The sequence below is a fragment of the Pistacia vera genome, unplaced genomic scaffold (genome assembly GCF_008641045.1).
Source record: "Pistacia vera cultivar Batoury unplaced genomic scaffold, PisVer_v2 Contig891, whole genome shotgun sequence".
NCBI classification, from domain to species: Eukaryota; Viridiplantae; Streptophyta; class Magnoliopsida; order Sapindales; family Anacardiaceae; genus Pistacia; species Pistacia vera.
Genome location: NW_022196769.1, coordinates 108,471 through 130,480, shown reverse-complemented (window position 1 = coordinate 130,480; position 22,010 = coordinate 108,471). Strand labels below are relative to the sequence as shown.

The 22,010-nt window shown below is 35.1% G+C and overlaps 2 protein-coding genes and 1 pseudogene across 2 annotated transcripts; all 3 read left to right on the top strand.

The window, feature by feature from the left end:
* Window positions 1–4,160: 4,160 nt before the first annotated feature.
* LOC116119510 lies at window positions 4,161–5,049 on the top strand (annotated as a pseudogene).
* A 7,277-nt stretch (window positions 5,050–12,326) lies between these two features.
* LOC116119509 (heat stress transcription factor B-4b-like) lies at window positions 12,327–13,340 on the top strand. Its single transcript, XM_031405452.1, has 2 exons — window positions 12,327–12,584; window positions 12,765–13,340. The coding sequence occupies exons 1-2, from the start codon at window positions 12,327–12,329 to the stop codon at window positions 13,338–13,340; spliced, it is 834 nt and encodes a 277-aa protein (XP_031261312.1).
* Window positions 13,341–15,422: 2,082 nt separating this feature from the next.
* LOC116119526 (chaperonin 60 subunit beta 4, chloroplastic-like) lies at window positions 15,423–21,419 on the top strand. Its single transcript, XM_031405467.1, has 13 exons — window positions 15,423–15,650; window positions 15,735–15,860; window positions 16,784–16,921; window positions 17,252–17,347; window positions 17,531–17,773; window positions 17,852–18,086; window positions 18,538–18,707; window positions 19,240–19,317; window positions 19,421–19,492; window positions 19,587–19,691; window positions 19,959–20,051; window positions 20,195–20,287; window positions 20,651–21,419. Exons 1-13 carry the CDS (start codon window positions 15,483–15,485, stop codon window positions 20,924–20,926), a joined length of 1,893 nt encoding a protein of 630 aa, XP_031261327.1. The 5' UTR covers window positions 15,423–15,482; the 3' UTR covers window positions 20,927–21,419.
* The last annotated feature ends 591 nt before the right edge of the window (window positions 21,420–22,010 follow it).

The window sequence follows — 22,010 nt, the reverse complement described above, 5'->3', positions numbered from 1 at the left end:
CGCGTAATTGGGTGTTGAGAGCTAGGACTGCAATCTGAGAGCTTAGAGCGATCCGAAGTTGAGCGTAATCTGATAACTGACATAAAATGTCTAGTAGATGAATTTCTAAAGAGAGCTGACGTTAGAAGCCCAAACGCACGGCTTAGAGGCCTTAAACGGATAAGCCAACTTAAAACAGCTATAACTTTTTATCCGGGAGGAGTTTTGGAGCCCTAAGATATCCATGGAATGCTCATTCCGAGATCTACGTCATGGTAACTGGGGAACTCGATTAGGGCCATTTTTGGGGGCCAAAATCCACCGTTTTGACATGTTTCAGGGTTGTTTTGAGTTTTCTACTCATTTTTTCTAACACTGGCAGCTGCTTGCGACCTGAGATCTGAGAACTAATCATGATCTTATAGTTGAGAACGTAACCTGAGGCTATTCGCAATCTCAGAGCTAAGAGCTAATCGCAATTTGAGAGCTAAGAGCGAATCATGATTTGAGAGCTAGGAGTTGATCACGATCAGAGAGCTAGGAGTTCATCGCAATTTGATAAGGGCTCAACCTAAGAGCTTGAGGTGTGCAATCTGAACGATCCACAACGTGCGATCTCAAGCGAATGAGCGAGCTTATTTGAAGTGCAAGGAGCTCGATATGAAGTGCAAGGAGCTTTGATTTGAGAACTCGAGAGCTCTTTGCGATCTAAGAGCACAAGGAGTTCGATCAGAAAACATATAGCACAAAGAGTTTGATCAGAAAGCGTCGAAGCTTGATTTAAGAACTCGAGATCAGCGATCTAAGTGCTCGGAAGCGCAATCTGGGTGCTCGGAAGCATGATCTAGTCACTCGGAAACGCGATCTAAATGATCTAAACGTGTGATCTCAACGATCTTGAACGTGCGATCTGAGTGCTCGGAAGCACGATCAGAGAGCTCTGATGCGTGCGATATGCAATTTGAGAGCTCTGATGCGTGTGATATGCGATCAAGCTACGTGATCTAAGAGCTCTGATGCGTGCGATCTACGATCTGACCATGCGATCTGAGAGCTTTGATACGTGTGAGCTGACCATGCCATTTGAGAGCTCTAATGCGTGCGATCTGGCCACGTGATCTAAGAGCTCTGATGTGAAACAGGTTTTAGTAGTTTTGATGATAACTTAAGCTGTAGACCTCGGATTTGGATGATTCTTAGACCATCGGAACGCTAACTCAAAGGGTTACAACTCTTGTGTTTATCACATTGCCAGATTCAGACTTTATCAGGCTCAAATTTTCACATTTTATAACATGAAGATTTTGAGGCTTGTTGGAAAAAAATGGAGAGCTTATGTGAATCATGCCCTCCTTCTAGCGCCAAACTGTTGATGTTTGATTTTGACACCAATGACTCGCACGTGCAAAGTGTTAAGTTGTTCTTACAAATTACATGTGAATGATTCATGAGAAGTGTTTATGGTGTAGAGTTTATATATGTTTGCAAAGACATAAATAATAGATTGACAAGCGAGATTTTTATAATAGCTCAGATGCTTAAAGCAAATCTTACATCCACTGTTATTTTATTATTCTCTGACTATTTTTTTGATATTACATGTAAGGTGTACAAAGAATGGAGAAATGCTTTGTTTACAGAGAAAAAATAATAAGGCTCAAATGTTTGTCTAGCTCTCATATGCCAAGCCAGCCTCTTTTTCACAAAGAGGGGTGCTCATTTATACTTTTAAAGTCAATGTAATGAGTGCTTTTGCAAGTTGTCTTAAAACGTGGAGATCACTCTTTAATCTTTATCTTAAAATATGATAGGATTGATATAAAATATCTCTTGGAGGCGGTTTGAGTTTTTGATAACTAATACCACATTATCTTTAAGTGTATGTTAAACTCTGATTAATGATACCGACACTAGTATGTATTTTTGGCACAACAAATTTGGTGGAGTTTTATTAAAATTCTTGTTATACCTTAATAGCAAGAACTGATCTATCAACGCAACACAATCAAACCAAGAAACACAAGAATCCCACAAAGATCAAACACACAGAACAAGCCACGATTTACCGTGGTTCACTTATCCTTTTATGGATAAGCTACATCCACGTTGAGCTCAAGAAAGGTATGAGCTCGCTGCACTTCGATTACCAGAAACCAGTCAATGATTAAACACAGATTCAACACTCACCCGATCTACCCGTTTACAACAGCATTCAGCCTTACAAGTACCCTATGAATATCCCAAACCCGAGAGAACAACACTCTCACCTGAATGATTAAAGCCCCTAATCACTCGACTGATACTCACAATCTGGAATGAAATCTCAACCCTAACACAGAGAAAATAACCAACTCAATATAACCTAGCCACTGCGTTTTCTCTTTTCTCAAGACTGAATGATCATGCGCTTATATATGGTTTGACTCTGTGAGTGATCCTGGCCGTTCAATCTGAAACGAATCATGTGGTCTGCATTTGCCCAAATTAATACGCCTAAAACGACGCCGTATTAGTGTTACTTAAACGATGCTGTTTCAAGCTTCCATATTTAACAATTCTTCATTAGAAAGAGGAGTTCTATCGTTGATCACGAACACAAATTTCACATTGTTTGACCTAATTTAGCCGTGGATTATGATATTATTATTTTAGTCGGAAGTAGCTAGGAACATTCTTGTCCTTTTGTTGATTTATTGCTTTGTAAATTCCAAGGCACACCCGTGACTTAAAACGTTATATAAACAGTAGAAACTGATTACTTGAGTGGAACGAATAATGTAGTTACTTAATAATCATATTCTAATTCCAAAATTTCTTCTATTCAACATCTTAGAACAGGATGTATTCAATTTTTAAAATCTGCAGCTTAAGTTTGGGAGATAATGTCAGAATCATGCACGCCCTTTCAGATCCCCTTCCATAAAAAAAAAAAACAAGAAACATATGTTTTTATATGTCTCTGCATGTTTCTCTCTTTCTCTTTCAGTGACCAGGTCTCCAGTATTATATCAATTTATTGCATAATTTTATCCATTGACAATTATGCTTTACGTTACTCCTCTTGTGGATAAACAACATTGGAATGTGAAATGGGGATGTAATTGTGCTATCGACTTAATTAATTAACTAAAAACATATTCTATAGTAATGCTCTCCAAGAAGGTCATTAATTATAGAAGAATAAGTTCATGCTCAGTTAATAGAATGCATAAAATTAAAACGAATGAAAAAGTTGTCATTCATCAATGTGATTTATTTAATTTTTTTTATTTCTTAAGAAACTATTGTATGGTGACTCTAATGATCATGCAGCTATATGTGTGGAGTTTTTTCAATTACCAATGTTAATATTTTTTTTCTTGAGTTAGGGCTTTTCGTCATATATGACTGTAAAGTAAGCTTTGAATGAGCAAATGATGTTATCACAAGCTTCCGGCTTTCAGCTCTTTCTAGATTAGAAAATCTTGGAAACTATCACAACAATATATTAGCAAAACCCCAAATTAAGATCTTAATTTGTTTAAAGGCTTGTTAGCCGCTTATAATTTTGGCACTCAAAACTCAAAAGTTTTCAAAATTTTGTTTTCTCTATGAACGTGAAGCATCAGCTGCTTCTCATTTGAGTACACTGAACTGAAAACTGGCACAAACCCTTTAGCATAAAAGGACAGAACTGTGATCACCACAAAATACCAAGGATTGGAGCACCCTGATCATCAAGGAAAGTTGATTAAATGTATGATTTTATCAATTAAGCTGCATCAACCCACTACTACTACTAGTAGTTGCCAAAGGAACAATCACAGATAATTAATATCTCATTGATCTTAATTATTAACATCATTAAAGTAATTCAACACATTATTCATTATTAATTTTTTACTGACATAGTCATATGCTTCTTAGAGTTAGAAAACAGTGAAAAGAAGAGCTTTTATTTAATTTAGTGACATGGTCATATGTTTCTGTTTCATAAAGTTAGAAAATTATAATGGATAGTGAGAGGTGGAAAGAGAGAGAGAGAGAGAGAGAGAGAGAGAGAAGGTTTAATTCAACTATTTGGAGTTAAATTATTTTAGTTTCAGAATAAGTACTTGAAGAAGCATATATCGTTTCCATCTTTAAATTATCAAATTAATAGTAATGGCTTTCACAGCTGAAAGTACTGGTAGTGTGAAGAAATGGTGTTCTCAGTGGAGTCTCAGAAGACAGTTCCTGCTCCGTTTCTTACAAAAAACATCAACTTGTTGATGATCCTCTCACTGACCACATTGTGTCTTGGGGTGCAGATGAACCACTTTTGTTGTTTGGAGACCTCCTGAATTTGCTAGAGATCTTCTTCCCAACTACTTCAAGCACAACAATTTCTCAAGCTTCGTTAGGCAGCTTAACACCTATGTAAGAATATTAGTCTTTTATACAGCTATCTTTATATATTCTCCACTATATCTCTACTTTTGCATTCATTCATTTGAAATTAACATGAGTTTCTTTTTCTTTTTTTAAACTCAATATGGCAACTTCCATTCTTGCTATATTTTCTTAATTAATGGTTAATTACTATATACATTTTCAGGGTTTCAGAGATAGTTGCAGATAGATGGGGTTTGTAAATGAATATTTCAGAAAAGGAGCGAAGCATTTACTATCAGAGATTCACAGAAGAAAAACTCCCCAGAATCAATTATCACCAACAAGTAAACTACCATGAAAATCCAACTCATTTTCTCCAATTACCCGATCAGGAAAATTTTTGTTGGGTAGACTCTCCTTTGCCATCACCAAATTAAACCTCCGACCGATATTCTGACAGCACTCACTGAAGATAATCAACGTTTGCGCAGAAGGAACTACGTGCTTTTATCTGAACTCACTCACATGAAGAAACTCTACAATGACATTATCTTCTTCATTCAGAATCATGTAAAACCAGTTGTTCCGTATGACTATGCTCAAAGATCAACGGTTCAAAATTATGCAGAACCTAGGCTCAGAGAACTGGTTACTGTAAATCAAGGCGTGGTTAAGTCATCTTCAGTGACTGTAACTGAGGAACCCAAGAGTCTTTGAAGCTCTTTGGGGTGCTCTCAGTGGGAAGAAGAGATTGCATCCAGAAAAGTAGAAGAGGAAGAAGTTGAATAGTGATTATGAGGTTCCTTATTGATTAGTTTTTTTGTTGCTAAGTTAGTATTGTTGTTGTAATTTTGGCAAGCTTAATTTTAATAGAGAAGGTGCAGTTTGTACATAAGGTTGAATTAATTTCTAAAGTAAAGCAGCAAATCTGGGATATTGTTGAACTTAAGAGGTAGAATTGAATGATTATGTTTCCAAAATTTATATTACAAATGATAACATCACACATGGATTCTATTTTCATTATCCTGCTATCATGAGTGAAGAATCACATATGAGATTCACAACTTTTGAGATTGGATTTTGATCAAAACACTTTTGTATCGTGGGAAGATTTGATATACTTTTATTGCCTTTATTACACATAATTAAAATACGTTTATGTATATAGTTCAATTATGGGAATCATTGTTTGGGTTCTTCCTCTCAGTTAATTTTTGACAGTGCATTTGATAGTTAAATAGCATATATTATCCTATAGTTACACAGTGTATTGAGTTTGAAGTGTTCATCAAAATCAAATCTTTATTTTCTGCTCAGCTATTTTTTTTCTCACAAAAAAAGAGAAAAAGAAACACAGAAAAAGGGATAAAAATTAGACCATTATACATGCAATAAAGCAGCAAAAAGGAGATTTTGGTTTTTGATAAAGATTGTTTGGGGATTGTGATATAATGCGCTTCTTTGTCATGCCTCGATTTTGTTTCCAATCTCTCCTGCACTACACATTCTAACTTCTTATAATTTAGACTGCGTGTTTCATCAGTTACAGTAACGTTTCTTTCCACCACTTATTGTATATAATAATCTCTATATATAATAATTTTTTTCTTTTGGAAATTAAATTGCATGCTTAAATGAGAGAGTAAACTTTCCCGCCCAAGCTTTGCCTAATGATACTTTCCCACCCAAAAAGTTTCAAAAATACCACTTTCCCATCCAAAGTTTATATTTCGTTAATACCCAAAATACATTTCACTTCCTCGACTGGCATTCGACGAGTTATCAGGAGCTAAGGTAAGAGCGGTTTTGTAAAGTGGGGCCGGTTGATTAATGGTAATGATCGATTGAACATTTTCCTTCGGAATTAGCCGAAGCTCAGCTAAGAATAAAAAACCTTAGCTTTATGGTGGCTGACAATTAGCGAGAAATCAGATATCCGAGTAAGAGGGGTTTTTAGAGAGAGACCGAAGGTTCAAATGGTGGTGACGAAAGAATTTTCATTGTCGGTATCGATCAAAATCGGCTTTGAGTAATAACGGAATATTAACTTTGGATGGGAAAATGGTAGTTTGAAATTTTTTTGGTGTGAAAGTGTCATTAAGGCAAACCTTGAGTGGGAAAAAGTCGTTTACTCTAAATAAAATTATGACTTTGTATTTATTAATATGGTTTGAAAATGGATAAAAATGATAGAACTAAAAGTGAAAACATCAACAATTCTATAATAATTAAAGATTTAATGCTTCAAAATGATTAACTTGGCAGAATTTTCATTAGCTTTTTCCAGAATACCTTTAATCCCATGCTAGAAAGCAAGAAAAGGAATTAAATTTGTGTTAATATAACTATTGTTAGTATATTATAAAAGATTCATGATATTAAAGTTGAATAGCCTATAAATAATTAACGTTGTGCTGGGTTGGGGTGGCTCATCTCATAAGGGCCAATCCTATTAACATAAATTTTATTCTAATTAATCGTCATTAATTTATTAGTTGAAAGAAATTTCCAAGTTAACGCAAGATGTAATAACCTTCAACTTCCCTCTCCAGTTTCTTGATTGATATATTACACGGTTAATAATTAATGTCTGAATTTACGTAAAAAAAATTAGGTTGTTATAGATAATTTATCTTAAAAAATGTAAGAAAACTCATCCAATAACTATCAAAGAGTTTGGATAACCCAAAGGCAGATGTACAAAGAATTGTTTTAAAAACCGGATCGGACTGGCCTGTCCAACCGGTTAGATCGGGAACTGGTCACGTGTCCAGTTCGAGTCAACATTAAACCCGTTATTATGCATTAAACCGCTTTAACTCGGTCAAAACTCAGATAAAGTCAATGAACCGCCAGTCCAACCGGATCGGCGGATAAACCGGTATGATTTCAAATACCCCTAACCCTACGCAAACGCACTATCGCGCAGCCCATTCCACTGATTTCCTTTCTCTGTTTCTTAGCTTCTTCTCTTTCTTAGTTTCTCTACTAAAATTTCTCAAATTTCTCAACTTGTCTTCAAAAATTTCTCTCTGAAATCCCACTCAAATTGCAATCAACTCCACTCCTTAAGTCTGAAATCACAACCATTCGGCATAAACCAAATCACAACTGAACTCCCTCGCCGGAAATCGACAACATCTTCCTCCCTCGCCGGAAATCGAGCTGAGGAGGGGTAAAGGGCGACAGTGTTGTGGCGTCTCTCATAGTGAAGGTAGAGCACGACGACGTCGTTCACTGCAAGGGGAGAGGACAACGACATTGCTCACGGCGAGGGAAGAGAATGATAGCGTCACTCACAGTAAAAGGGAGTGGACAGTGGCATCATTTGCTGTGAAGGAAGAGGACGGTGGTGTGACTGATTGGGAAGGGAGGGGACAGCAGCGGTTGAGAGTAGTTTTATTCTCTTCCTTCTCATTTCGCTGTGAGGGAAATGGGGATTTCGACTGAGAGTGGTGGTGGAAGAGGATAGACAATGGTTGAGATTGGCAATGGAGTTGTGAGTGGTGGTGGTTATGGTTTGTTATTTGAAAGGGAATTGGGGATTTTGATTTAGTGGTAGTGAGACGTATTTTAGAATCCAATGGTTTTTTTAATTTTTCTTTTTGGGTATTTTGCCATATTTTAATTTCTCTAATAACTGGTTATTATTTACACAAATTATCGATTTTAAATAGGTTTTTTTAAATGTGCTGACATTATCATACTGTGTGATGACATCACCGGCCAACTGGTTGGGCCGGTTGAACCGTGACCCGAGCAACAGAACGAGTTGCCCTCTCTTGTTCGGGTTTTAAAACAGTGGTACAAAGAGAGGCCCAAAACAGTCTACAAAGACTTGAAATACAGTTTACTAGCGGAATAACGCCAAAACAACTTCCCAGAATTTTTTTTTTTTTTTCCTGCTAAATATCTCTCTTTCTTTCTCTTATCCAAAACATATGAATATGAAATCAACTGTCTTTGAAACCAATCTCCAAAAAAACTAAGCAGATGGGAGTTTGTAAATGAATATTTCAGAAAAGGAGCGAAGCATTTACTATCAGAGATTCACAGAGAAAAACTCCCCAGAATCATAATTATCACCAACAAGTAACTACCATGAAAATCCAACTCATTTTCTCCAATTACCCGATCAGGAAATTTTTGTTGGGTAGACTCTCCTTTGCCATCACCAAATTATAAACCTCCGACCGTATTCTGACAGCACACCACTGAAATAATCAACGTTTGCGCAAAGGAACTACGTGCTTTTATCTGAACTCACTCACATGAAGAAACTCTACAATGACATTTCTTCTTCATTCAGAATCATTGTAAACCAGTTGTTCCGTATGACTATGCTCAAAGATCAACGGTTCAAAATATGCAGAACCTAGGCTCAGAGAACTGGTTACTGTAAATCAAGGCGTGGTTAAGTCTCTTCAGTGACTGTAACTGAGGAACCCAGAGTACTTTGAAGCTCTTTGGGGTTGCTCTCAGTGGGAAGAAGAGATTGCATCCAGGAAAAGTAGAAGAGGAAGAAGTTGAATATGTTATGAGTTCCTTATTTGATTAGTTTTTTTGTTGCTAATTTGTATTGTTGTTGTAATTTTGGCAAGCTTAATTTTAATAGAGAAGGTACAGTTTGTACATAAGGTTGAATTAATTTCTAAAGTAAAGCAGCAAATCTGGGATATTGTGGAACTTAAGGGTAGAATTGAATGATTATGTTTCCAAAATTTATATTACAATGATAACATCACACATGGATTCTATTTTCATTATCCTGCTATCATAGTGAAGAATCACATATGAGATTCACAACTTGAGATTGGATTTTGATCAAAACACTTTTGTATCGTGAGGAAGATTTGATATACTTTATTGCCTTTATACACATAATTAAAATACGTTTATGTATATAGTTCAATTATGGGAATCATTTGTTGGGTTCTCCCTCTCAGTTAATTTTTGACAGTGCATTTGATAGTTTAAATAGCATATATTACCTATAGTTACACAGGTGTATTGAGTTGGAAGTGTTCATCAAAATCAAAACTTTATTTTCTGCTCAGCTTATTTTTTTCTCCACAAAAAAAGAAGAAAAAGAAACACAGAAAAAGGGATAAAAATTAGACCATTATACATGCAATAAAGACAGCAAAAAGGAGATTTTGGTTTTTGATAAAGATTGTTTGGGGATTGTGATATAATGCGCTTCTTTGTCATGCCTCGATTTTGTTTCCAATCTTCTCCTGCACTACACATTCTACACCTTCTTATATTTAGACTGCGTGTTTCATCAGTTACAGTAACGTTTCTTTCCACCACTATTGTATAATATATCTCTATATATAATAATTTTTTTCTTTTTGGAATTAAATTGCATGCTTAAATGAGAGAGTAAACTTTCCCGCCCAAGCTTTGCCTTATGATACTTTCCCACCCAAAAAGTTTCAAAAATACCACTTTCCCATCCAAAGTTTATATTTCGTTAATACCCCAAATACATTTCACTTCCTCGACTGGCATTCGACGAGTTATCAGGAGCTAAGGTAAAGCGGTTTTGTAAAGTGGAGGCCGGTTGATTGAATGGTAATGATCGATTGAACATTTTCCTTCGGAATTAGCCGAAGCTCAGCTAAGAATAAAAAACCTTAGCTTATGGTGGCTGACAATTAGCGAGAAATCAGATATCCGAGTAAGAGGGGTTTTTAGAGAAGAGACCGAAGTTCAAATGGTGGTGACGGAAAGAATTTTCATTGTCGGTATCGATCAAATCGGCTTTGAGTAATAACGGAATATTAACTTTGGTGGGAAAATGGTATTTTGAAATTTTTTTGGTGTGAAAGTGTCATTAAGGCAAACCTTAGTGGGAAAAAGTCGTTTCACTCTAAATAAATTATGACTTTAGTATTTATTAATATGGTTTGAAAATGGATAAAAATGATAGAACTAAAGTGAAAACACTGCACTTCGATTACCAGAAACCAGTCAAGATTACACAGATTCAACACTCACCAGATCTACCCGTTTACAACAGCATTCAGCCTTACAAGATACCCTATGAATATCCCAAACCCGAGAGAACAACACTCTCACCTGAATGATTAAAGCCCCTAATCACTCGACTGATACTCACAATCTGGAATGAAATCTCAACCCTAACACAGAGAAAATAACCAACTCAATATAACCCTAGCCACTGTCGTTTTCTCTTTTCTCAAGACTGAATGAATCATGCGCTTATATATGGTTTGACTCTGTGAGTGATCCTGGCCGTTCAATCTGAAACGAATCATGTGGTCTGCATTTGCCCAAATTAATACGCCTAAAACGACGCCGTATTAGTGTTACTTAAACGATGCTGTTTCAAGCTTCCATATTTAACAATTCTTCATTAGAAAGAGGAGTTCTATCGTTGATCACGAACACAAATTTCACATTGTTTGACCTAAATTTAGCCGTGGATTATGATATTATTTATTTTAGTCGGAAGTAGCTAGGAACATTCTTGTCCTTTTGTTGATTTATTGCTTTGTAAATTCCAAGGCACACCCGTGACTTAAAACGTTATATATAAACAGTAGAAACTGATTACTTGAGTGGAACGAATAATTGATTACTTAATAATCATATTCTAATTCCAAAATTTTCTTCTATTCAACATCTTAGGAACAGGATGTATTCAATTTTTAAAATCTGCAGCTTAAGTTTGGGAGATAAATGTCAGAATCATGCACGCCCTTTCAGATCCCCTTCCATAAAAAAAAAAAACAAGAAACCATATGTTTTTATATGTCTCTGCATGTTTCTCTCTTTCTCTTTCAGTGACCAGGTCTCCAGTATTATATCAATTTATTGCATAATTTTATCCATTGACAATTATGCTTTACGTTACTCCTCTTGTGGATAAACAACATTGGAATGTGAAATGGGGATGTAATTGTGCTATTCGACTTAATTAATTAACTAAAAACATATTCTTATAGTAATGCTCTCCCAAGAAGGTCATTAATTATAGAAGAATAAGTTCATGCTCCAGTTAATAGAATGCATAAAATTAAAAACGAATGAAAAAGTTGTCATTCATCAATGTGATTTATTTAATTTTTTTTATTTCTTAAGAACCTATTGTATGGTGACTCTAATGATCACTGCAGCTATATGTGTGGAGTTTTTTCAATTACCAATGTTAATATTTTTTTTCTTGAGTTAGGGCTTTTCGTCATATATGACTGTCAAAGTAAGCTTTGAATGAGCAAATGATGTTATCACAAGCTTCCGGCTTTCAGCTCTTTCTAGATTAGAAAATCTTGGAAACTATCACAACAATATATTTAGCAAAACCCCAAATTAAGATCTTAATTTGTTTAAAGGCTTGTTAGCCGCTTATAATTTTGGCACTCAAAACTCAAAAGCTTTTCCAAAATTTTGTTTTCTCTATGAACAGTAGAAGCATCAGCTGCTTCTCATTTGAGTACACTGAACTGAAAACTGGCACAACCCTTTAGCATAAAAGGACAGAACTGTGATCACCACAAAATACCAAAGGATTGGAGCACCCTGATCATCAAGGAAAAAGTTGATTAAATGTATGATTTTATCAATTAAGCTGCATCAACCCACTACTACTACTAGTAGTTGCCAAAGGAACAATCAACAGATAATTAATATCTCATTGGATCTTAATTATTAACATCATTAAAGTAATTCAACACATTATTCATTATTAATTTATTTACTGACATAGTCATATGCTTCTTAGGGTTAGAAAACAGTGAAAAGAAGAGCTTTTATTTAATTTAGTGACATGGTCATATGTTTCTGTTTCATAAAGTTAGAAAATTATAATGAGATAGTGAGAGGTGGAAAGAGAGAGAGAGAGAGAGAGAGAGAGAGAGAGAAGGTTTAATTCAACTATTTGGAGTTAAATATATTTTAGTTTCAGAATAAGTACTTGAAGAAGCATATATCGTTTCCTTCTTTAAATTATCAAATTAATAGTAATGGCTTTCACAGCTGAAAGTACTGGTAGGTGTGAAGAAATGGTGTTCTCAGTGGAGTCTCAGAAGACAGTTCCTGCTCCGTTTCTTACAAAAACATACCAACTTGTTGATGATCCTCTCACTGACCACATTGTGTCTTGGGGTGCAGATGAAACCACTTTTGTTGTTTGGAGACCTCCTGAATTTGCTAGAGATCTTCTTCCCAACTACTTCAAGCACAACAATTTCTCAAGCTTCGTTAGGCAGCTTAACACCTATGTAAGAATTATTAGTCTTTTATACAGCTATCTTTATATATTCTCCACTATATCTCTACTTTTGCATTCATTCATTTGAAATTAACATGAGTTTCTTTTTTTCTTTTTTAAACTCAATATGGCAACTTCCATTCTTGCTATATTTTCTTAATTAATGGTTAATTACTATATACATTTTCAGGGTTTCAGAAAGATAGTTGCAGATAGATGGGAGTTTGTAAATGAATATTTCAGAAAAGGAGCGAAGCATTTACTATCAGAGATTCACAGAAGAAAAACTCCCCAGAATCATAATTATCACCAACAAGTAAACTACCATGAAAATCCAACTCATTTTCTCCAATTACCCGATCAGGAAAATTTTTGTTGGGTAGACTCTCCTTTGCCATCACCAAATTATAAACCTCCGACCGATATTCTGACAGCACTCACTGAAGATAATCAACGTTTGCGCAGAAGGAACTACGTGCTTTTATCTGAACTCACTCACATGAAGAAACTCTACAATGACATTATCTTCTTCATTCAGAATCATGTAAAACCAGTTGTTCCGTATGACTATGCTCAAAGATCAACGGTTCAAAATTATGCAGAACCTAGGCTCAGAGAACTGGTTACTGTAAATCAAGGCGTGGTTAAGTCATCTTCAGTGACTGTAACTGAGGAACCCAAGAGTACTTTGAAGCTCTTTGGGGTTGCTCTCAGTGGGAAGAAGAGATTGCATCCAGGAAAAGTAGAAGAGGAAGAAGTTGAATAGTGATTATGAGGTTCCTTATTTGATTAGTTTTTTTGTTGCTAAAGTTAGTTGGTATTGTAGTTGTAATTTTGGCAAGCTTAATTTTGATAGAGAAGGTAGCAGTTTGTACATAAGGTTGAATTAATTTCTAAAGTAAAGCAGCAAATCTGGGATATTGTTGAACTTAAGAGGTAGAATTGAATGATTATGTTTCCAAAATTTATATTACAAATGATAACATCACACATGGATTCTATTTTCATTATCCTGCTATCATGAGTGAAGAATCACATATGAGATTCACAACTTTTGAGATTGGATTTTGATCAAAACACTTTTGTATCGTGAGGAAGATTTGATATACTTTTATTGCCTTTATTACACAAAATTAAAATGCGTTTATGTATATAGTTCAATTATGGGAATCATTTGTTGGGTTCTTCCTCTCAGTTAATTTTTGACAGTGCATTTGATAGTTTAAATAGCATATATTATCCTATAGTTACACAGTGTATTGAGTTTGAAGTGTTCATCAAAATCAAAATCTTTATTTTCTGCTCAGCTTATTTTTTTCCCCACAAAAAAAGAAGAAAAAGAAACACAGAAAAAGGGATAAAAATTAGACCATTATACATGCAATAAAGACAGCAAAAAGGAGATTTTGGTTTTTGATAAAGATTGTTTGGGGATTGTGATATAATGCGCTTCTTTGTCATGCCTCGATTTTGTTTCCAATCTTCTCCTGCACTACACATTCTACACTTCTTATAATTTAGACTGCGTGTTTCATCAGTTACAGTAACGTTTCTTTCCACCACTTATTGTATAATAATATCTCTATATATAATAATTTTTTTCTTTTTGGAAATTAAATTGCATGCTTAAATGAGAGAGTAAACTTTCCCGCCCAAGCTTTGCCTTAATGATACTTTCCCACCCAAAAAGTTTCAAAAATACCACTTTCCCATCCAAAGTTTATATTTCGTTAATACCCAAAATACATTTCACTTCCTCGACTGGCATTCGACGAGTTATCAGGAGCTAAGGTAAGAGCGGTTTTGTAAAGTGGAGGCCGGTTGATTGAATGGTAATGATCGATTGAACATTTTCCTTCGGAATTAGCCGAAGCTCAGCTAAGAATAAAAAACCTTAGCTTTATGGTGGCTGACAATTAGCGAGAAATCAGATATCCGAGTAAGAGGGGTTTTTAGAGAAGAGACCGAAGGTTCAAATGGTGGTGACGGAAAGAATTTTCATTGTCGGTATCGATCAAAATCGGCTTTGAGTAATAACGGAATATTAACTTTGGATGGGAAAATGGTAGTTTGAAATTTTTTTGGTGTGAAAGTGTCATTAAGGCAAACCTTGAGTGGGAAAAAGTCGTTTACTCTAAATAAAATTATGACTTTAGTATTTATTAATATGGTTTGAAAATGGATAAAAATGATAGAACTAAAAGTGAAAACATCAACAATTCTATAATAATTAAAGATTAATGCTTCAAAATGATTAACTTGGCAGAATTTTCATTAGCTTTTTCCAGAATACCTTTAATCCCATGCTAGAAAGCAAGAAAAGGAATTAAATTTGTGTTAATATAACTATTGTTAGTATATTATAAAAGATTCATGATATTAAAGTTGAATAGCCTATAAATAATTAACGTTGTGCTGGGTTGGGGTGGCTCATCTCATAAGGGCCAATCCTATTAACATAAATTTTATTCTAATTAATCGTCATTAATTTATTAGTTGAAAGAAATTTCCAAGTTAACGCAAGATGTAATAACCTTCAACTTCCCTCTCCAGTTTCTTGATTGATATATTAAACGGTTAATAATTAATGTCTGAATTTAAGTAAAAAAGTTGTTATAGATAATTTGTCTTAAAAAATGTAAGAAAACTCATCCAATAACTATCAAAGAATTTGGATAACCCAAAGGCAGATGTACAGATAGAGGCCCAAAACAGTCTACAAAGACTTGAAATACAGTTTACTGGCGGAATAGCGCCAAAACAACTTCCCAGATTTTTTTTTTTTTTTTTTAATTTTCCTGCTAAATATCTCTCTTTCTTTCTCTTATCCAAAACATATGAATATGAAATCAACTGTCTTTGAAACCAATCTCCAAAAAAACTAAGCAGATATTTCGTTGGAACAACCATGGCATGTTCATGTTCACCAACTCCAATTTCTGCAATATCTTTCACCAATACAACACTGCCCAAAGAGACTTCTTATTCTTCTTCTTCACCTTCCATTTTAACCCCAAGAGCCATGGCCAAAGAGGTTTACTTTAACCGTGATGGTTCTGCTACTAAGAAACTCCAGGTTACATTTCACATTTGACAATGCTTCTTTTTAATTTTTGTTGGGTTGTGTTGTGTTGTGTTAATGTGTTATTGATTGGTGCAGACAGGAGTGGACTTGGTGGCAGAGCTTGTAGGGGTGACTTTGGGTCCAAAGGGAAGGAATGTAGTGTTGCAGAACAAGTATGGACCTCCCAAGATTGTTAATGATGGAGAAACTGTTCTCAAACAGGTGTTGTAGTCTAATATTTCAGTACATTGCACTTTAATTTCTTTGGTTTCCGCCATTTTATGTTGTGTACTTGGTTATGCATCTTAATTGGAATTAGGATTTTGGTTACTAGGATGATGAATTCACACGCTCGAACTTCGAATAGAACTGAAAAATTAAAGTGTTTTTTTGCATCTTAGGAGCCTGCTATTAACGATGCCAAAAGCTATTCAAAGTTTCTAAAGAATTTGGATGAAAATTATTACTGACCATCAGCAAACAGTTCTCTGCTTATTTATCTACTTGGTCTATTTTTGTGCAAATATATGATAAACCCTAGTATCATCGAAGCAACCTATCACAGGGCATGTAAATTTCTTTGATTTGGCGGTGTCTTACTGCTTGTGTGGTCTTTTACAAATTTTTGCCTCCTTCAGTACAAAGTGATGCAAAATTCTTCCATGTCTTAATATGAATCAAAAACACCAATTTTTATTCAAGTTAGGCTAAATTTTATACCTAAAATTTGATTATAAGTTTCAACTTTCAAGAATTCTCCATGATATATCATGGTTGGCCATTGTGGAGCAAAGAGCACTCAAAACTACTCCTAAATTTATCCAAAACCACCCTTCCTCACTTTGTTTCCTTCTTTTTTGTTTTTTGTTTTTTACTTTTTCTTTATTAATTGTAACCTTTCTATTAGAACTTGTGTCAAAACAGGTAATAAGTTTTGGTTCTTCATCTTAAGAGCCATGGAAAAACTATTTCTTCTAGACGATTAAAAGATTATAACAATTTTCAACCTTATTTGAACGTTCAGGTTGGCATATAGATCTGCCTTGAAACAGTGGTAGGAATAAGGTGATTAATGAGGGGAAATTTCTCCTTTATGATTTTGACATTTTTAATTAATTACTTCTCATCTAACTTGTTAAATTTAGATTGAATTGGAAGACCCTTTGGAGAATGTTGGAGTTAAATTGGTTAGACAAGCTGGTGCCAGAACAAATGACCTTGCTGGTGATGGTTGCACTACATCTATAATTCTTTCTCAGGGTTTAATCACTGAAGGTGTAAAGGTATGAACTGTCTGCTGTAAGTCACAAGTAGACACTCACTTCGAACAAAATAAATCCTCATTTTGATGGTCAAAGACCAATATATCATATATGCTGTATACTGCTATTTGCCGTATACCGCTATTTGCCTGCTGTAAGTTTATCTCCAATTTTATTCAGGAAAAAGAAGTCTGTTGTTTACCTTCTTTAGGAGCTTCTAATTTGGGATTTAGTATCTTTTAGGATGATAATATTTTTTATTAGACTTTCTGTTTTCCTATTTGATAAGTGAGAAGTTCTTCGTGTCAATCTTTGCCAATTATTTTAATAAAATTTGTTGCTTTGCTTTAGGTGATTGCAGCTGGCATGAATCCTGTTCAAATTGCTCGTGGGATTGAGAAGACTTCAAAGGCCCTTGTTTCTGAACTCAAATTGATGTCAAGAGAGGTACATAAGTTGATTACTTCTCTCAATTGGCTTAGAAAATTTAAGGTCCAAAACAGATTGAAAAAATTTAGAAAGCATTGGGAACAAACAAGAAGTATATTCAACAAACTGCAAGGAGTAAGATAGCTGTAATTTTATTTTATTTTTTTGAAATCAACTGTTTGAGGAATCAAATTTTGGCAGGTTGAGGATCATGAGCTTGCAGATGTTGCTGCAGTTAGTGCAGGGAATGATTATACAGTAGGTAACATGATTTTTGATGCTCTTCAACAAGTGGGAAGAAAGGGTGTAGTCACAATTGAAAAAGGGAAGTGTGCTGAAAACAGTCTACAAATTGTAGAAGGAATGCACTTTGATCGTGGATATTTGTCACCTTATTTTGTAACAGATCGACAAAAGATGACAGTGGAGTTCCACAATTGCAAGGTATGAACTTGTAATTTTATATAGTGCAGCATTTTTTTCTTTAGGGTAATTAGAGGATGTGAAATTCATTGGTTGCAGTTACTTTTGGTTGACAAAAAAATCACAAATCCAAAGGACATGTTTAAGATACTGGACAGTGCAGTGAAAGAGAAGTATCCTGTTGTGATAGTTGCAGAGGGCATTGAGCAGCCAGCCCTGGCTCTATTAATTAGGAACAAACTCAAAGGTGTGCTGAAAGCAGCAGCTATCAAAGCTCCTGCCTTTGGTGAACGGAAGAGCCACTGCTTAGATGACATTGCTGTCTTGACTGGAGGTAGTAGATTAGATTCCCAAATTTAGATGTGTCTTTTTCATTGGCATTTTTAGATATATTGAATTATCGGTCACAACAGCAAGCAAATATGTATTACCATTTTATTGAAGGGAGTTTTAACTTTTCAGTCTCCCAAATTATGCACCTGACCTGCATACTTTGCATTTATTCAGACATCTAATGTCAAATGTATGAACCTCATTTTGATTTTGATAAAAAATGGAACAGTACCCAAAACTAAACGTAACTAAGACTTGTTATGTTACCTTGTGATGTTTTGATGATTAAATCATGGGAATTTGGTTATAAGAATGAATTTGGAGAATCATTTTTTAATTTATTTATATTCTTCAAACAGCAGTATTTTCTGATGGATTTCTTCAATCCCCTTACTGTTTTTGATTTATTATAGCACTACGCTCTTTTACATTTTTATTTATATTTTTTGCAGGAACTGTGATCAGGGATGAGATGGGGCTGACACTAGATAAAGCTAGGAAGGAGGTCCTGGGTACTGCTGTTAAGGTGGTGATTACCCAGGATTCTACATTAATAGTTACAGATGGGAGCACTCGAGCAGCTCTTGAGAACAGGGTATCTGAAATCCGAGGCCTAGTTGAGGTGCTTCTAATATCTTTAATCTATACTTTACTTGGCCAATTTGCTTTCAGAAGTTCTAATGCAGCATCAGTTGCAAACTTGCAATCTTCAACAGAAGCACACAAATGGAGTCATTCATTAACTTAAGCACAGTGGCATGCAATTTTGCTCTGTTAAAACCTGATTCAACTAAGCAAGTAAAGTTGTCATGTCTTCATTCCCTATTTCATTTTCCCAAACAATAATAATAATAGCTAGGAACCTACCTACGGTTCGCCATTTCTCCACATCCACCTGAAAAAATATCTCACTTCTGGAACAAGAAAACTTCCCTTCAAAAAACTTTGAATCATGTTGCTGGAAGGGAGGGGAGCACAATGTAACCATTATGCTTTAATCTTAAATGACAATTTCTTACCACCATAAACATATAAATTTTATGTATGACTTAAAGCTGTATGTGATCCATTTACTGGTTAGGAAGACAACACTGGAGGAATTAAATTGATTGTTGCTTTCTATCAGATACCAATATTACAATTTCTTTTTGCAGAATACTGAAGAAAATTTCCAGAAAAAGATACTGAAAGAAAGAATAGCAAGGTTATCAGGCGGGATTGCTATTCTTCAGGTGACTAGTATATATAACAGTTATCATCTTGATACGGTGGAAATCTTGAGACCATACTTCCTTTTAAGTTGATGTGTTTCACATCATTCCATTGAAACAATAGGTAGGAGCACAAACAGCAGTTGAGTTGAAGGATAAGCAACTCAGAATTGAAGATGCTCTAAATGCAACCAAGGTAGCTACTTACTAGGTTTTCTTGTTAAGTGTTTGATTTCCAAATTAGTAATAGCAACTAGTAAGCTTCTAAGTTCTAACTTCACATACTACAGGCGGCAATTGAGGAAGGTGTTGTAGTAGGTGGTGGCTGTAGCCTCTTGAGGCTATCGACAAAGGTGGAAAGTATAAAAGAACTTTTGGAAAATGAAGAACAAAAGGTAACACGCTTCCCAGTTTCTTTTACTCATTCTAAATCTAGATATTCCCGTCATTATTCTAAAATATACAAGTTAATTAGCTTTAGGCCTAAGAAAATTGTTGATTTATCATCTTTTGAGTTACTTAGAGTAACGAAAATTTTCAAAATCTGTGGTAATTAATTAATTCACTATTTTGTTTCAAAATTCTAAGTCTATTACTTGTATAATCTTGAATTGATTGATCTTTTAAAATTATTCTGATTACTTTCTTTGGATTCCATGCAGATTGGAGCTGAGATCTTCAAGAGAGCATTGTGCTATCCCACGAGATTAATAGCCAAAAATGCTGGTGTCAATGGCAATGTTGTTGTTGAGAAGGTCGGCACATCCATGCACCATATGACTTCATTTCTTTTGACCAATCAAATGAGATACGAAAATATTTCTGGTTTTTTTCCCCCTCCTTTCAGTGGAATCTGATAGCAACAAAATGCTCTGTTGTGTCTTGTTACATTATGCAGGTCCTATCTAATGATGATCCTAGGTACGGTTACAATGCTGCAAAAAACTGTTATGAAGACTTGATGGCAGCAGGAATTATTGATCCGTCTAAGGTAATCAGAAATGAGATTATTTATGCAAAAAATGCACAGATAGCTAGCCCTATGACATAGTAATACAAGGGTTGGACAAGTAATGTTAGGTCCCCTTATGGTTGCACCTTTAAAAGACTTTGAAGTGCTCTAACATCAAAATCTGTATACCTTCCAATATGTAGATTGTATGCGAGAATCGCAAATTATTGCAGCAGTGAATAGCTTAAGCTTTATGAAATTACATTAAGAATTCAATTGAGGCAAATAAAGCCTTCCCCAAGTATTATGCAAAGACTTTGGCTGCATGTTGAATGTACATATCTGCACTTTTTTTAATTTATAAATTAACTTGAATACTTATTTCATTTGATGTTGGAGCAGGTGGTTAGATGTTGTCTGGAGCATGCAGCATCTGTGGCGAAGACTTTTCTGACATCTGATGCTGTTGTAGTCGACATTAAGGAATCAGAGACCATTCAAAAGAGAAAACCCTTTCCAACCTCTGCTAACTCTCTCCTTTCCCAGCAAATGCTGCCCACAGTTGAACAAAGGAGAAAATCTATGCCAACCTCACCTAACCCAGCTCTTTTTGCCAAGCAAATGCTGTCCACTAATGAACAAATTCGTGGGAGGAAACCGATGCCCAACCTCATCTAATTCTCTCTCCGCCAAATAAATTATGCGTACTTACCAACAAAGGATGCACACTCAATCAACTCTTGATTCGGCCACAAAGTTACCACATCAACATCAAGAAAAGTTACAATGAATTTCGATTTTCACTCATTCAGTGTCAGACGATTGGATTTGCAGGCAGGATATAACAACTCTGTGTCATCCCTTCATAATGAGGAGGAATCATCAGATGATAAAAGGGTTATGCTGCTTTTCTTCATAAAAAAGAATGGTGTGGATGATCAATGCCAAACTAGCTTTAGGGCGTCTAGACTTCAGTTTCTTTGCTACAAGAGGACAGTTACCATTACATAAACTAACTAGTGGGAAGATTCCCTGTGAGAAAGGAAGTCTGGTCTGAGAAGGTAAATGCTCCAAGATAAGTTGGTTCTCTTCTTAACTCAGTTCTGAAAGTGTAATGTTTATGCATGTATAGATAATAAAAATAATTGCCTCATGATTTCCTTAACTATAATTCTCATCGTCAAACTGGTGCTGACATCGATATGATGCTAGCTATATGAGATGAGATGAACGTAACGTGTCCTGAAAGCTGAGAGCAAAAGAAGATAGATTGGGTAGGATGATTTATTTTGGTCTATACAGGGGACAGGGAAAGTCATCAACTTCAATTGCATCAATCTAAAATTTTGGCCGCTTATAGGGAGATCCGGGGAGTAAGACAGTGGGAAGATAAGTTACTGGAACTAGAAAATTGTTCAACCTTTCCCACTCTATAATAACAAAAATCACAGCAAATTCATTCCTTCATCCTTTCAATTACTATCTGAGACGATGAGAACATCCAAGGCAGCTGGAAAATTTTGAGTACCTAAATATCTTTATTAACTTTTCTATAGAGAGTTCAATGAAGAAGAATTTCATTCAAGATCTGGAAAAATTACAAATAAATGGGGTACACTTTACTTGAGTACTAACTCAGCTCAACTGACTATGATTAACCGTAACAAACTATTACACCAGTAAACTAACACAACAATTTTAACCAATTCTACAAATTAGTATGTTGAGCTGGAAGTCAAACTAATGTGCTGGACTGAAGCTG

Excerpts from the sequence above, each read along its gene's own strand:
- LOC116119526 (XM_031405467.1), top strand. The coding sequence starts at position 15,483 with ATGGCATGTTCATGTTCACCAACTCCAATTTCTGCAATATCTTTCACC. Across the intron at positions 17,774-17,851 it reads TGGAGTTCCACAATTGCAAG|TTACTTTTGGTTGACAAAAA; the intron begins GTATGAACTTGT and ends CATTGGTTGCAG. Across the intron at positions 18,708-19,239 it reads AAATCCGAGGCCTAGTTGAG|AATACTGAAGAAAATTTCCA; the intron begins GTGCTTCTAATA and ends TTCTTTTTGCAG.
- LOC116119509 (XM_031405452.1), top strand. The coding sequence starts at position 12,327 with ATGGCTTTCACAGCTGAAAGTACTGGTAGGTGTGAAGAAATGGTGTTC. Across the intron at positions 12,585-12,764 it reads TTAGGCAGCTTAACACCTAT|GGTTTCAGAAAGATAGTTGC; the intron begins GTAAGAATTATT and ends ATACATTTTCAG.